Here is a 15,655-nt window from a genome sequence, read left to right as displayed (position 1 = left end):
TCAAATTTGAGCTAGACCTCTATTAGCTATATTCTTACACTTCCACAGAACCATGTAACAACCCTGTTGGCACAGCACTGCTTCAAAGATTTTAGCTGCATTGCACCAGTGAAACTGGGTTACTATAGGCTAAGCAGAACTAAAGGGTTTTTTTTTTCCCTGCCTTCTGGAAACTATCAAGAGTACTTCATGAATGCACACTCCTAACAAAGCTGGGCAACTCACAAAGTAATTTGTGAATTTTACCATCACTTTGATGTGACATCAAAAACATTAATAAAAGTTGAGCCATGCTGTTGTACTATAGGAGAGTGTTAAAAATCATTCACAGACACGAAATGCAGCCTATGCCTGTCAAAACTGCTTTTCATAATAATGACTTTATCACACAATTCTTCAGCTTATTACTTTCTGTAACCAGTTCCTTGCTGCCATCCAGTGATCACACCTTCAAGAAAGCATTTCAGACCCTCTAACTGAAGTATGTCTCCAAAGGGGCAAATAAATGGACTGTAGGAGTTATGAGGGCAGTACCAGGTTGGTGGCCATACCTTCTGTCCTGCAATAACAACACGATCTCCCAGCTTCAGTCCAAGCGATAAAAGCATGGCCCTGCCTGTGACGTGGTCGTAGGTTGGAATCATGGCTTTGGAGATGTCACATGAGAGAGGCACTGCATCCAGCAGTATCTGCTTGATTTCCTTTGCACTGGCTGCTGCATCTGCCATTTCCAGTGGCATATCTACCGGATCAGGAACCACATCTGCTGGAATCTGCCCTTTGTCATTCTGTAGAAACATAACATGGCACAGGATTTGATGTTGTTACAAGATGAATCTCATCAGGTGAAACCACAGCATTTTATGGAGTGTTTAATCCTCCTTATTAGATATTTTTCCTAGAATATAAACAACTATGAAAACATCCACACTTTCAAATAAGGATGCCAAAACATCCTTAGATAGATAAGCTACCATGTACAGCATCTCGTCTTTGACAAGTAACCAACACTTTCAAATTTAAGAACATTATTAGGGCTCAGAACACCTGAAACAAAACACCTGTGTGTATCTGTGTACCTAAACACAGACTTAGGAAAGCAAGGCAGACTTCTGGTCTGTAATGCCAATACTGAAAAGCCAACTCCTCCCAAAGAATATATCTTTACCCCAGCATAAAGCTTACTCCTTGGCAAGGCTTATTCCAAATGTAAGAGGGAATTTAATTAATGTATGCTGCATGTATAGAATATACAAATGTGATGGCTCACATCAGTACCTGAATAAATCTGTACAGGTTTATCGAGATACAGACTATCCTAGGAGAGATGGATTAAGGACAGAGCTCTTTCCAAACATGTCCCATTCCCGGAGAGCCGTGACTGTGAGTCCCTGTATGTCCTACGTGACAGGACAAGCTGTTGAAGTACCAGCTCCCCTGGAGTTAACCTCAACTCCCGGCCACTTGCCCAGACAGCAGGTACTGTCAGGCTGCTCCAGTTCTACCTACATTCTAGCAAAGCCACTGGTGTGGAGCTTCATCTGTCTGCCAATGCTCACAATGTTTGTGGGAAAATAACCATCTCACTCTTCCAAATTAGTCGCAACTGAGCCCCTGGACTTGGATATTACCAGAAGCTCAAAGAAGGAATGATGCACAGTAAGAGTGAATTTGTTTTGGTCCCTTCAAAACAGAGTAGAATTTCAGTGTTTCCTGAGCTCCCTCTCAATCCATCTCAAAGCTAGAAAAGTACAATTCTGACTCCGCATTTACAGTGCTGTTCCCATATAATAATCAAACTCTACACACTGTCTCTAGTCAGAACTTTATGGCAGGTTTGAAGAATTCAATATCCACCATTCCTTAAAAAGCTCCAATCACTCTGTAAGTAAAAACAGAGTTGAGTGGGGAGTTTGTTTTGAGTTTCTAGTCATCACTTTACAGATTATTTTGGTCACATCAGTCCCACAATTCAGCCCACCAGGTGCCCTGCAAATCTCTGTGCCAACACAAAGCAGTACCGAGCAGTGGCAAGAAGACAAAGTGGAAGCTCAGGATTTCTCAAGGGCACAGACACATTTGCCAGCTCAGAATGTTTGTGCAACTACAAAGCCGTCCTCCCTGTGACAACAGACTCCTAAATATACAAACATACAGCTGCCAGAGAACTTGACACACATACATGCACAGTGAATAAAGAGACAAAAACCAAATCTTTTAAGAGATCTAGATTGAATATCATGAAGAACTGTATGGACAATAATGTTCCAGAAGACTTCACACCAGTGGTGCTATATAAGATAATGACTTTTGAGTACCCTTGAAACAGCTATAATTTCTCCTTAAAAAAAAAAAACAAACCCAAAAAACACACCAACCCTGCATTTGAAAACAGAGAACTGAGATACTGCTTTTGCTAAATTCAGAAAACTTTCCAAGCCCTTCCCCCGCCACAAAAAATCAAACAGAAACCCACATAAAAAAACAAACATCCGAATCAAACACAAAACTCAATCAAAACCCAGGATTTGTGGCTAGACATATATAGCAACACTTTGACTATAACCTATGCCTATTATTAGGTTACTAAGCAGAGCAGGTGATGTTTATGCATTATCAGTTACTCATGCTAACACCAGGCTTAATGCTGAGCACAACACTGCATTTCTGGAAAGATTACACTCCTCCATTTCTGAAAAGATCCCTCCCTGCCATGACAGCTGTTGCAAGACACCAATGAGTAGCAATAAATGAAAGCTCAAACAACAAAGAGAAGAAGCTCCTGAAAGTTACTTGAACTAATGAACTAGACCATGACACAAAAATACAAACTTCAACACACAGGTAGGACAAAGCATATAAAACCATCCACTATGAGTTGTAAATATTTTTTTCTGAGGCACTATCACTCCATGTAGCACACCTTTAGCTACTCAAAATCCTGGACAGACTGTTCAGTTTTTCCAGGTACCTTTTTCACCTATTGGTGAATCTACAACCTAACTCCTTACCCTAAAGGCAGGATTTGCTCCATGTTCCAGTAAACACTTGACAGCTCCTGTGCATAGGTTAAATGCAGCAATATGCAAAGCTGTTCCAAAATCAAAATCACTACAGGTGGCATCCACATCTGCAATTAAACATCACATGTGAGGTATGCAAGTCTGTTACATGAACATTTCACCCTACAGATTCCTAGGGAGGACATTCATTTCTACAGTTTATGTCAGCATTTATAAAGAAACCCCATTATTTATGTACCAAATGCATATGAGAAGCAATTCTACATAGAATATCAAGCTTATTTGCATCTGCTTATTCATACCACGAACCAATCCAGAAGATGAGCATGTACTTTCACTCATTTTTAAATGCTGATGACTTAACTGCAAAATTGCTGCCACTCAGGATGCCCAATCTACTGTGCCAAGATTAACAAGTGAGTAACTTCAGGTTTGCAAGTAAATTAATGTTTTAATGTTTCAGAAACATTTATATTTTATTGCTTCTAGGTGTCAAACATTAAAATGAGATGCATCTTCAACCAGTTGTTTTCCTTTGTGAGCAGGCAGTAGGGTAAGGGAAACCTGATTATACATCTGCTTTACATTGATTTAATTACTAATGGCCAAGAATGAAGCAAGAGCTGGTGATTGTTATTAATTTCTTTGTTTTCAAACAATTGCACTCTGAAGGGTCTCACACTGATAGTTTGGAAAATGGAGCACTGCATTTGGCTGGAAGAGATTTAGCACAATATATATTTCTATCAGTTGTTCCCAATATATCTTTCAATCCGCTATGAAGTTATTACTGTTCTAGAAGATTGGAGTTTAAATGTCTGTTTAGTCTGAGGCTCCTCTCTTAAATTACACAAGAGAGATGTCATTTTGAGTCAATTAGGTATAGGACTGTTAATTAAAAATGCCAGCTTATTTAATACACAAACCAAAATACCACAAGTATGAGCAATAATGTTCCAATTTGAAATACTGGTGAGGAACACAAAACTTTCCACCTCAGGGCTGAAGAATCTCCTCGTATTTTCCAGTATCAGTCTCCATCCCAAAAAACACTAGCCCTTCTCATAATGCCATAAACAAAGTATATCCCAACTGCATCAACATCCTTATATAGTTAGACTAAGTGAACATTTTGGGGGCAAATAAAACATCAACATATATAGTAGTTATATATGTCTGTACACACATATTAAGTTCATACATACTAATAAAAATTGACTCAATTTTATAAAGATCAAAGGTAACAAATTTGCAATCAAAATTTAACAGTTTTGCAATTGCACTGATTGAACACAAACATGAAAAAAGACTGCATTCACATGCCTCAGTCATAATGAGAGCTAGGTATGCAGATGTACCCTTTATACACCAAAGGTCAGAAGACATCACCAGTTTAAAACCATATAGCAGCTGAGGAGCTGTATACAGCCATTGAAACGTCCATGGAATGAATACAGCCAAACATTTTCTGCACACATAGGAACCAACTTCCAGAAATACTGGTCAGTAGCATCAGCTACTGAGCCAGCAACAGTTGTATGTACTCCTATTTTGAAAAACAACTGATGTGTGGTTTGGTTTTTTGAATTAGATTTTGTGACTTCCTCAGACTTGCAAGCTTCATGCTTGGATTTTTTGAACAGTTCTCTCACAGCTTTGATCTAAGTGGGCATAGTAGAGGTGACAGAAAAAAGATAAACAGAAAAAAGATAAAATGTTACCCAGTAACTACCCCCAAACTATCTAGAGAAAAATAATATACAATTTTTGTATTTAAAACCTCTAAAAAGCCAAGATCAAACTAGCTCTCTCTTGTAACAACTGAGGAGTAAATCTGTATAAAGAATTTAACTACAGAGTGTCAAAGAAAATAGTTTAGCAGTAAATCAAAAGGAAACACCTGTGCTTCACAATGGTTGTCTCAGAGTCAGCACACCACCGTCTTGAAAAGTTATTTATATGTTAACAACTATTTTTTCTCCAGTTCACTATGGACCCATCCAAAGCATATTCACCCTCTACGTATGTTCTTCCTTCTCTGCAAGCTGCCTCATGAAGTATGGAGCTAAAATTATTCTATTAATTCAGACTATCCATTGTTTCCACATCACAGGGCAAATAATTTTACATGTTTCCTGAGATAAAAAACATCAGCTGCTTATCCAAGAATTGCCAGCTGCCGAGATGGAGATGTTTAACCGGAGTGGTTTCCTTGGAAATCTACACAAAGTCCCACCCCTTCTGTAGGAACTGCACAGGAGGAGAACACCAAATGCAAATGAGTTTCGAAAGGAGACCTAAACTGCTGATGCAAATTATGGAGACCAGGCTATTGAAATGTGACATGGATTTAACTACTACGCAGTCTGATTTTGTCTTTTGTTACCAACCCACACTTGTCACCTCCTAAGCACTTCCTACCAGTAAGAGCACTGCTTAACAATTACTTCCATGGAGAGTCAAGCTGTGGTAAGCAAGCCTTGGGTATTCCAAAAGCCTACCAGCTTTTCAGAATGTTGAGATAGAGTCCCTAGCTAAAAAATCCTTTTGCAAAATGGCACAATCAGAAGGATATCCCGTAGAACAAATTAACATTTGTACAATTTTAGTAATAAAGTTGCTTACTCGTTTTGCTGTCCTGACCAAATTAGAAACAAACGGTTCTGGTTCAGAACCACTTCTGTATTTCCATTTGCATTAGTATAAATAGGGTTCCAATTACTAATCCTTCATAGTATCATTCCGAAATATATTACCTACTTATGCCAAGCACTAAAGTCAAATTATTGGACCTCCTACATAGCTGAGAAATGGGAAAAACGAGCATGTCAAAATTGCCTCAGTCACAGGTTTGCCACATGCCATTGCCAAATTCCCACTTCTCCTTTACCCTTCTCCCAGCATTTCAAACATACTTCTCAATGTTTAAGCAACCTTAACCACATGACTTTACTAGAATAGTTTTATCTTTGGTTTTCTGCAAACATTCTCTTAGCTCTCAATAACTTAAGATTAACCTGTTTGCTTTCCAGTCTATTTGAAACTTCTATTGTCTCATAGAAAGCTAAAGTTTAAAAACCAGCAACGGAAACAGTGCAGTAAACCACTAAAAAATAGGTTAAGAGAAAAATGAACCAATGAGACTAAATAAAATAAGAAATTATTTGTGTATAATAGATAAAGAAACACCACACTTACAGACCACTATACACCAGCTTAGGATCTACAAAATACGGACAACTACATGAAACAGAGGTAACAATGCCTACCTTTTGGCTTTGCATTTTTCAAAATAACACTGATCAGCTCTGGAACATCAAAGTAGGCAGCATAATGCAAGGCATTCATATTTGTCCAGCGGCTGCGTAAGCTGCTGTCAGCACCCAAAGCAATAAGCTGTGTTGCAAATTTTACAGCCGTTTCAACATCACCTGCAGGGTAATTTTTGTCAATTATGCATTAGTGATTTATTTATTTGACCTCAAAAAACACACACATGTTTATGTGTAACACAAAGTGTACATTAAGCCATTCAAACTCCCAGCAGAACTATTACTATGCCTTTCTTTTTAGGATTAGGATACAGAAATCTTTACCTTTTATCATAAAGGGCTGAAATCTCTAGCATATAATAACACTACCTTTTCTTCTCTAATATAAGTAATGTGTCAGCCATCAAACCCAGGAGTTTTAGTATCTGACAGAAGAAAAATAATTACACATCACAATGCTGAAGTTTATGTTAAAAGATCTGCCAACACCAGGGAAGATGACCTATGCCAGACCTCACTCAAACTCAGAGGAGAAGTGGGCTCAGGTCAACAAAAAGTAACACAGAAAAGTTAATAAGGGTGTTCAAAGAGTTAAACATGCTCTCATTTCCAGTATTTATGATCATAATAATGCAAACGAAATTTATTGTTCTCTTCTGACACGAACAGGGTGAAAGAAACAAAACAAAGAGAACAGCCAGTCACCTAAATATTCTGCTGTAAGAAAACTATAGCACAGACTATTGCAAACTTGCAGCTTGCACTTCAGTCTGAAATTGCCTTTGCTACCCAAAATATCTGTTTTAGCTGGTACTACTGTGTGCAATACCTATACCACTAACTCAGCTTGCTCCCCACGGCCACAGCCATAACTGCACCGCCTAACTGCAGTTCTGCACCTTCCCTGCTCATGGCCACTAGAAGAGAGAAAACCACACAATAAGAAAAGAAGCTACTACAAGGAACAATTCTGTAACAGGCAGTGGGATTCGTTTATGTGAGTCAGTTAGGTTTTTACATCTATAATGACTTTTTTTTTTACTCACCAATGCCATGAGCCCCTGATTTGCAAGTGTAATGCAGGAGGGTCATATCAGTCAGTCCATCTCTGTCATTCACATTGCAACCCCTTTTAATGATCTGACAGGCAAGTGGAAAACAAGCACGATTTAGCTCTGACATCAGTAGTATTTCATAAGTTATTTCACATATATTGACTCCTGGATTCATTGCAAGGGCTAGTAACAAAGAAGCCTGCCAGAAAAGACTCTCACTGCAGAACTAAGCAACATACACAAATGTAATGTGTAAATAAATCTAAAAACATAATCCCAAAACACCTCTTATAGGTGAAGAAGTCTTCCTGCTTTGTCAAATAAAGTGTAAATAACAACACAGAGAGTGCAAATAACACAGAGAAAGTGCAGAGATGTACAAATAACTGGAACGTGAATGTGGTAGAATCCTGTTTTGATGCAAGAATGTGAGCTGGCGTTGTAATACTTTTGCTGTTACAGCATCTTCTAAAACAGCATTATAACTAACCTTCAATATTTACAGGTTTTAAAGGCTCTTTATATTGCTCCTTCTAACATATACTTCACGTGCTACAAAGTTAAGCAGTTAACTGCATAGGAAAATGATTTATGAAGCTCTTCCCTTGTTCTTTGATCTCTCAACAATTAGCCCCCACTCCCACACACCCCCAAAAAGAAGTCCCCAGTTATAATATGGTAAGGTTAATATTCACTACACTTCCCCACGTGTCCAGAAAAGCCTGTAATCCAGAAGAAAAATAAGAAAGTAGGATGAAATTACTAAAAAACTCATTTTGTGCCTTGGAAATACTGCCCTTAAGGTCAGGGTTCAACCGTAACTTCATATATTGGAGTTTGGGATTACTGCTAAGTAGGAAATTGAAACACCAAGGTGAAGAGTCTCAACAAAATTGCCTCAAGAGAAACATTGTTTATACCATCTATGCAAATGTACTGAATTTTATCCATCATCATTCTCTTTCCAAATAAAAGCTGACAACATGTGGAATACAAGGCATGATCAGCCTTGGTAAAAGGCAGAAACTGTATCTGGATTTATGATTAATTCTGCTTCTGAATGAACTGGTTTTATTCATTCTCAACACAGTATCTAACATTGAGAGCATTCAAGGATCTTCATTTGTATCTCACCTCATTCCCAATAATATCAATGTTCTGCTGGACCTGTGGAACCCACTGCCTCAAGATAGCAAACAATTCAGAAACTGATGTTTTGGGGTTGAAGAGTATTTCTTGGCATGCTGCATCATTGGGATCAAAGAAGGAAAACTCTGTTAAAAAAAAAAAAAAAGTCCTTATGTAAAATCTTGACGTTTAACATGCATCTAGTTTTTCAAACTCAGAGGCAAAGAATAGCAGAGAGTCACTTCACTACTCATCACACTGGAAGAATCAGAATGATGAATTAGTTCAGAAAATTTTCTCTAACATCTGCTCTATTCTTCCTTTAATGCTACTAAGGTCTTGCTTATACTTCTGAAAAAGCTTTCAATCAACAACCAATACAATGGTGCTGCAAGAGTGACTAAGTTTAGGTAAGGAGCAACAGAGATGGACAGTGATTCTGCTAATAAGGGTTTACTGTTGTTCAAGGCAGGCAAAGGCTGGAGGTTCCAAGCTGCTCCCAAACACAGACAAGCCTATTGATCTCTCAGGGGTCAACTGCATACATGATTTCTCCATATGCTACAAAACACGTCTTTTCCTTCTTCTTCTTCCACCACACTTTACACAGAACATACTAAAACATAAACACACGCTCAAATCCAGAAGGCATTCTGTCACCTCCTCTATTTTCAGATATTTCATAAATGCATCAATCCCAGCTGGTGGCAGCTGCAGGTAACAAACACCTTCAAAATTCAGGGCACCAAACCAAGACAAGAAAACAAACAAAAAAAATTTTAAAGATTTTAAGCCTCATGTTCTTTCAGGAAACCCAAACCTCAAGTGTATAAAACACCTTATTATAAAAGTATACGTCAGGTTACTCACAGGTGTGTGCGCGCGCATGTCTACACACATCCTCTACTTTTAATCTGTGGAATTTCTTCCAGCTCTGGAAAATTATATGAAGGAATCTGGATAGCAATGGCTATGAGGAGAGGGAATGGAAGCAGAGTCTACTGCCATCGGCAAATGAATCATGGCAAACACTGAACTTTTACCCCCACTGCAGCTATCAGGGAGTTGTCTTTTAAACAGGTTTCGGATAAATGTACAGCGTCAGCTCACATCCATCACAGATTCATGGCTTTCAGACAGGACAGACAGGTTAAGCAAGACACAGCATCACCCATCTGGGTGTGTGACATGGTAGAAACCAGCCCTGGATGAATCATCCCAACCTTTCCCCAAAAACAGAGTACCTGATTTCTAGATTGGATTGACAGATAAAAGCACGTACAGAGCTCGCTTCCTGGCTGTTTAGAGTTCCTCAAACTGCATCACCTTGATTCAACACGAATGGAAAAGGAGGACAACTTCACTGATATTTAACATGAATTTTTATTTGCACCTAGCATATAAAAACCCCAAACCCCTTATATCCCAGCACTACACAAAGTGTGCTTCTTCCCTACATCCCATGCATCAACATCTACTGATTTATCCACTAATATTTACCTTCCACATAAACTAAAGTTGATCTACAGCTGAAAGCTACAAAGTAAACAGCCAACTAGAAAACAAGATTAATGACCTTGTATGATATTCACAGTTCTGACTCCACTAGGAAGATTTCTGGCTACAAACCTGATCCAAATTATCTATCAGAAATCAACTCTAGCAGACTGTAACAATCAGCATGCTAGGGAAAAAATCTGAGACTGTATCAAGTATTAATAACAACCACTCTAAGTGCTTAACAGGAGATCAGCTCTAGTCTTTGCAAACCAAAGCAATGCTACAGAAAATCTGTTAAACCAGTGAATCCCATGAAAGGATAGCAGTGGCATCTAGATACTTTAAAATATTACTTTCTCCCCCTCTATCTTTCCCAAGTATTGATTACAGTGCTAAACTATATTAAGGAAAAACAAATGCACTGAATGTAAAGGCCGAGAATCTCTCTCTGTTATGGTTTAACCTCCTTTACCCAGATTCAGCAGTGTTACTGTTACACAGGTGACAGCAATCTCCTATAAAAGGAATTTTTTTTATTTAATGAGTAGGCAGAGAGCAGGTAGGACAGACAGTAGTGGCATCGTAGGGTTATTAGAAGATATCACAACAAAACAATGCTTAAAGAAGGCAAATAGAAATTTTATCTAAGGGGTAAGAAAGCAGAATGGAATAAATCATGGCAGTACTCAGAGTAGAGTAGGAGAGACAAGTGATGAGAAAAAGGCCATGTAAAGACATGTAAAAACCATGTAAAGACACACCTTCGTGTACTGAAATATATCATATGGAACATTTACATTCCCAAGCTCAGTTAACTTATAAAATGGGTCTTGAGAATGCTGAGTCTGTCAAAGACAGACCATTACACATATTTATTTTTCCTGAATATAGCTGATGGCACTAACCAATGCATGGGAAACACAGAGGTGGAGGGAGTAATTTTTAATGTACATAGATGCTATTATCATCTTCTGCAACATTCCAAGGCATTACCATTGTAGCTATCAGTGAAGCTCCTTACCTACAGTGACATTTTAACATATTATATACTGTTAGAAATTTTATTATAGTTTATACATGTGAAGACAGTTATCGAAGACAACAACTATTCTCAAAGCTGATCACTGACACTTGGTATAATTTTCTACCACTCACTTTACAGTCCTTACTACCACAAACATACACTTCCAACAGAAATATCCCCTTCTAGTCCACTGTTTACACACTAAAAGCACAAGAAAAAGTGTAACTCTAGGGGTTTAAAATGTGATTAACTTCCCTTACCTACTCCAATTTTAACATCTTAACACAATATCCAATTCTACATTGAGATGAGAAAGAACTACAAACATGTGACCACACATGCACAGAACTGTACAAAGGAAAAGATATAACTTATAGTGTATGCAATAGGAAAAATGGAAAAAGCTTCAGGGCTTCATCTTTCATTTCTTTTAACAGAGAATCCACTTAATAAGAAAACTTTTTCTGGAAAGAAATAACTAAGAGTTTATAGCTTTTCTTAAAATTTATTATTCAAATTTATTCCCTGCTGATCACATACTCACTTTCTGTTTAAAGTACATACCACAGTCTGAAGGCATTGGTGCTGCAGCAACAGAAAAAGTAACAGATGTTTCAGAGTTTGGGAATAAGAACCGTTCTCTTTCAATAAGGGAATCTCCTTCGAAGGAAGGTTCTGGGAGATCCTCTATGGTCATCTTCTAGAAAGCCACTTTAGGAGGGAAAAAAAATTAATAAATAACCTCATTAGAAATACTTTGGATTGGTTCTATCGTAGTAAGATATAATGTGCAACGAGACTAAAATCTTAAATTTGCAAACATGAACTATTACTGCCATTACATTCTTACAAACTAATAAATTAACAAAGCTAGTAGAGTATGGTGTCAAGGTTAGCCAACTTCTAGTTTTGACTTCCACCACTAAACTTGCACTTATTAATAGAAAACATCCTATTTCTCCCCAGTTTCCCACTTGAGCAGTGAAAAAAATACTAATGCTGTATTTAACAAACACACAATTAGGATAAATGGATTAGCATGTTTCACAGCTTTATGAAAATGTGAAGCATCAAGTACCTGCCCTCATAATCTGCATGCATATTCCCTCCCTTCACCATGAGCAAGAACATGCTACCAGCTACTGCTGCCTCCTCTTTTTAACTTCTCAGCTCTTTCATCTTCCCACACACAGCTGCAGACAATTCACCACCGAGTGATTCACTCCTGGACTCACGATTCCGTATCAGCTCCTTTCCCAGCTCTTCTCCTCGATGTTTTAAAATAGCACACTTACCACAGCACTGTAACCTTCACCCTCGTGTTGTTTCCAGTCAACTTCCCAGGCCTTACAGCAATCTAGGAGAGAGAATAAAGACTAAATGGTTGTACAATTACAGTGATAAAACCTAACAACCAGCCCAAGTTACATCCTAGTTATGGTTCACAGGCTAAGATCAGAGGAAAGCTGGCTACCACTTGTAGGGCATTTTCGTCAGGAAAATTCATTAACAAATAACAAAAAAATCATTATTCTTAATAGCAACAGACATGATTGCACCATCAAAGGCTACACCCCACAGTTGAAAAACTGTAATTCTGCATCTTGAATTATCGTTATTAAACAGTTGGAATAAAAGCAACGTTTCTACTAAACAACCTACGTTTTTATTCTGGAGACTGCTTACAGTAATCTTTTCTCAGGAATTTGTTTAGCCTGTCTGCTTGACAGAAAGAAGCCATTGAGCTTCAAGGAATGTTTGTTTTTATTACATTTAATCTATACCCAAGTAAATACGAAAAACTAAAGGAAGACTTATTTTGGTTTTTGTATATAACACACAGCAAGCTATATGAGTAGATTTACTCTGGTATTTCCCCAAATAAATCTGTCCCACTACTTGGGACCTCACGATCAACATGCTAATATAAAAGACATTTTAGCAGTGCATTACAGATGCTAATCTCAATGTAAATAAATTAAAGCCTCCTTTTCTTGCACATCATACACAGCTCACCTTGTCCTCAAGTTGGAAATAAAGGTCCACATGAAAAATGCTCATTTTTCTCCAACTAGTTTATTTCCTTAGTCTTATACAGCTGTACAAATTCATGTTCTGGCATGAACATCAAGGAGGAGGACACTGGAAGGACAGGACTATTTTTTCCCACAGCATTATCAAATTTCATTGGCTTACATGTTCTTTTATTCAACAAGGCAAAAAATATCTCTAATTATTTCAATTAATATTTTCTTACAGTCAGGAAAAGTTAAGAGGTTACATTTCAATGGCTTAATAGACGTCATAAACACGACAGCAACAGCTTTCTTGTGTGAGGGACTAGAAAGTCTCTTAAGCTGCAAATGCCTAATTAAATTTCTTTTGAAGGGCAACAGTGAAATAAATCTGCTACCATCTGATATTTCTTCAGAAGCTTTGGCAAAACAAAAAGCTTTGTAAGACACATGAATCCACAAGTTTCTCACAGGCAGCACCTGAGACGCTCTCACAAAACGCACAAAGGAAAAAGATGCATGAGTACAGAAGACATATTAGCTGAGCCTCCTGAGCTGGAAAAAGACACAAAAGAAATTAGAAGCTTTTTGCACAGCCCTACACTGAGGGAACAAAAGGAACACAATGAAAAGTAGCCAGACCTGACTGAGCAGATGGTAACAGGAACAGGTGAGATTTTGTAAAGTAGAACAACATAAGTTGTTGGAACTTGAAATCAACGGAGACACTTCCAAATTAATACAAGAAAGACTGTTTACTGTACACAGGAAAGCAGACCAAACAGAATACAACCTGTGCAAGTGGCCAAGGCATCTTTTATTCTGAGGGGCCAGAGGCAAGAACACCATTTGCATTCTGCCAGAGCAGAGCAAGCAGGGAAACAACCCGTGCTGTCAGGTGAATGGCACAAAAACCCACGAGCTACAATGCAGATGCTGGCCCAACTCCATAAAGAATGAATTCACATGTCCACAGGAGTGCCCACAGGAGTGCCAACACCCCCAGCTGAAGTGTGCACATCCTCACACTGCGGAGTTTTCATTTGGCTCTAGAAACGTGCCACATGTCACGACAGAGCACTGAACCACGCAATGTCAAGACAACATGTTCTGCACTCACAACCACCTCCAGAGGCTCCCAGCTCAGGTGTAAGAACTTCACAGCTAACTAACACCACACACACAGAGCTGGAAAAGCAAAGGAAAGGAAAAGGTTGAAAATTACTTCAAAGAAAGTGAAAAGGCAAACACACGCCGTCCTCATAATGACTTCTGTTGTAAGCAAAAACAAAACTGCCTGAGGTATTAACAATACCCAAGACATACTTTTCAGCAAGATTTGGCTGGAAAGTCCTGGTGAAATGGAATGGGAGGCTTCCAAAAGAGCAGTGACTTTCCTGTAATAATAAGAAGAGTTTAGAGCAGAAACTATTAGAAAAATTACATGAAAGAAAAGACAGAATTCTGTTCACAGCACTGCCAAACTACCACTGAGCCTAGTTTAGCACAGCAGAGTATCATACATACTATTTGCCAGCCATACGTTCTTCCAACTGAATTATATCTGAAAATGAAGAAACAGAAATATCAGGGGAAAAAAACTTCAAAGAATCATCAGACGCAGACACCCTTTTTTTGACAAAACTGAAGAGCAACTGCAGGTTTCCTGATATCCACACAGTACACAGGAATGCATGGTAGCTCCGCATATACATGAAAAAGAACTTCCATAATAGAGAATCCAACTTTTTCATGTACTAGTTTCTAATCTGTGTTAAAGCACAAAGCTTTCCTGCAAGTGCTGTAAGAACTTGCAAATGTTAAAGCACTTCAAGCGCCAACATACAGTTGTGCTGGGCTTTGATAGCTGAACCTGTCACAAATGTGATGCTATTTTTGACAACAACTATGCATAATGGACTCCTTATCATGTACTTAGATGTGCTCCAGAAAAATTAAGTTCAGAGAACGAGTTTCTTGCTCATACACCATCTGCCCACTTCAGAACATTTACAGCACGAATAGTAGACATATTATACACATGTAGGTACACTCTAGACTTGGGTGGTGTGCAAGGCCCTCTTGCAACATGGCAGTGTTTTCACAGAATCACAGAACTGTCAGGGTTGGAAGGGACCTCAGGAGAGCATCCAGTCCAACCCCCTGCCAAGGCAGGGTCACCTGGAGCAGGTGACACAGGAGCGTGTCCAGGTGGGGTTTGAATGTCTCCAGGGAAGGAGACTCCACAAGCTCCCTGGGCAGCTGTACCAGTGCTCTGCCACACTGAATGTAAAGTAATTCCTCGTGCTAAGGTAGAAATTCTTGTGTTTTAGTTTATGGCCACTGCTCCTTGTCCTAACACTGGACACCACTGAGAAGAGAGTCAGGCACCAACCCCTTGGCACCTGCCTTCGAGATATTTATATGCATTAATGAGATCCCGTCTGTCTTCTTCCGACTACACAGGCCCAGCTCCCGCGATCCAGTGACCTCCACTGGACAGGCGTTTTGGCAAGCTGGAAGTCTCAGGGAGCTCAAGTCCCGCACTCTCAAGGCTGTTTCTGCTCGCTCGGAGCTCCCCAGCACACGGGCAAGCTCCGCTCTCACGGGGCCGTACCAGAGCGAACCCTCCCGGAAC

At 39.0% G+C, this 15,655-nt stretch overlaps 1 protein-coding gene across 6 annotated transcripts in view; it reads right to left on the bottom strand.

Annotated features, from left to right (window-relative positions):
- CLIP4 (CAP-Gly domain containing linker protein family member 4) overlaps positions 1-15,588 on the bottom strand; it is a 32,434-nt gene extending 16,846 nt beyond the window's left edge. Inside the window, exons 1-10 of one of the 6 annotated variants that reach the window (XM_017730121.1) lie at positions 14,541-14,556; positions 14,344-14,414; positions 13,019-13,144; positions 12,298-12,359; positions 11,567-11,713; positions 8,485-8,624; positions 7,342-7,435; positions 6,293-6,454; positions 3,012-3,130; positions 552-788 (exon numbers count right to left, since the gene is read on the bottom strand). In XM_017730121.1, the coding sequence (XP_017585610.1) occupies positions 552-788; positions 3,012-3,130; positions 6,293-6,454; positions 7,342-7,435; positions 8,485-8,624; positions 11,567-11,699 (885 nt within the window). In that variant the 5' untranslated portion in view covers positions 11,700-11,713; positions 12,298-12,359; positions 13,019-13,144; positions 14,344-14,414; positions 14,541-14,556. Of the gene's footprint in view, positions 1-551; positions 789-3,011; positions 3,131-6,292; positions 6,455-7,341; positions 7,436-8,484; positions 8,625-11,566; positions 11,714-12,297; positions 12,360-13,018; positions 13,145-14,242; positions 14,318-14,343; positions 14,415-14,540 lie in introns of those variants that run through there. The other 5 variants (XM_017730122.1, XM_017730123.1, XM_017730120.1 and 2 more) reach the window with 5 other exon arrangements.
- Between the last annotated feature and the right edge of the window lie 67 nt (positions 15,589-15,655).

This window comes from Corvus brachyrhynchos, unplaced genomic scaffold (assembly GCF_000691975.1).
Source record: "Corvus brachyrhynchos isolate BGI_N302 unplaced genomic scaffold, ASM69197v1 scaffold101, whole genome shotgun sequence".
Lineage (NCBI taxonomy): Eukaryota > Metazoa > Chordata > Aves > Passeriformes > Corvidae > Corvus > Corvus brachyrhynchos.
The sequence above is the reverse complement of the archived record's forward strand: the minus strand, read 5'-3'. Positions and strand labels throughout refer to the sequence as shown.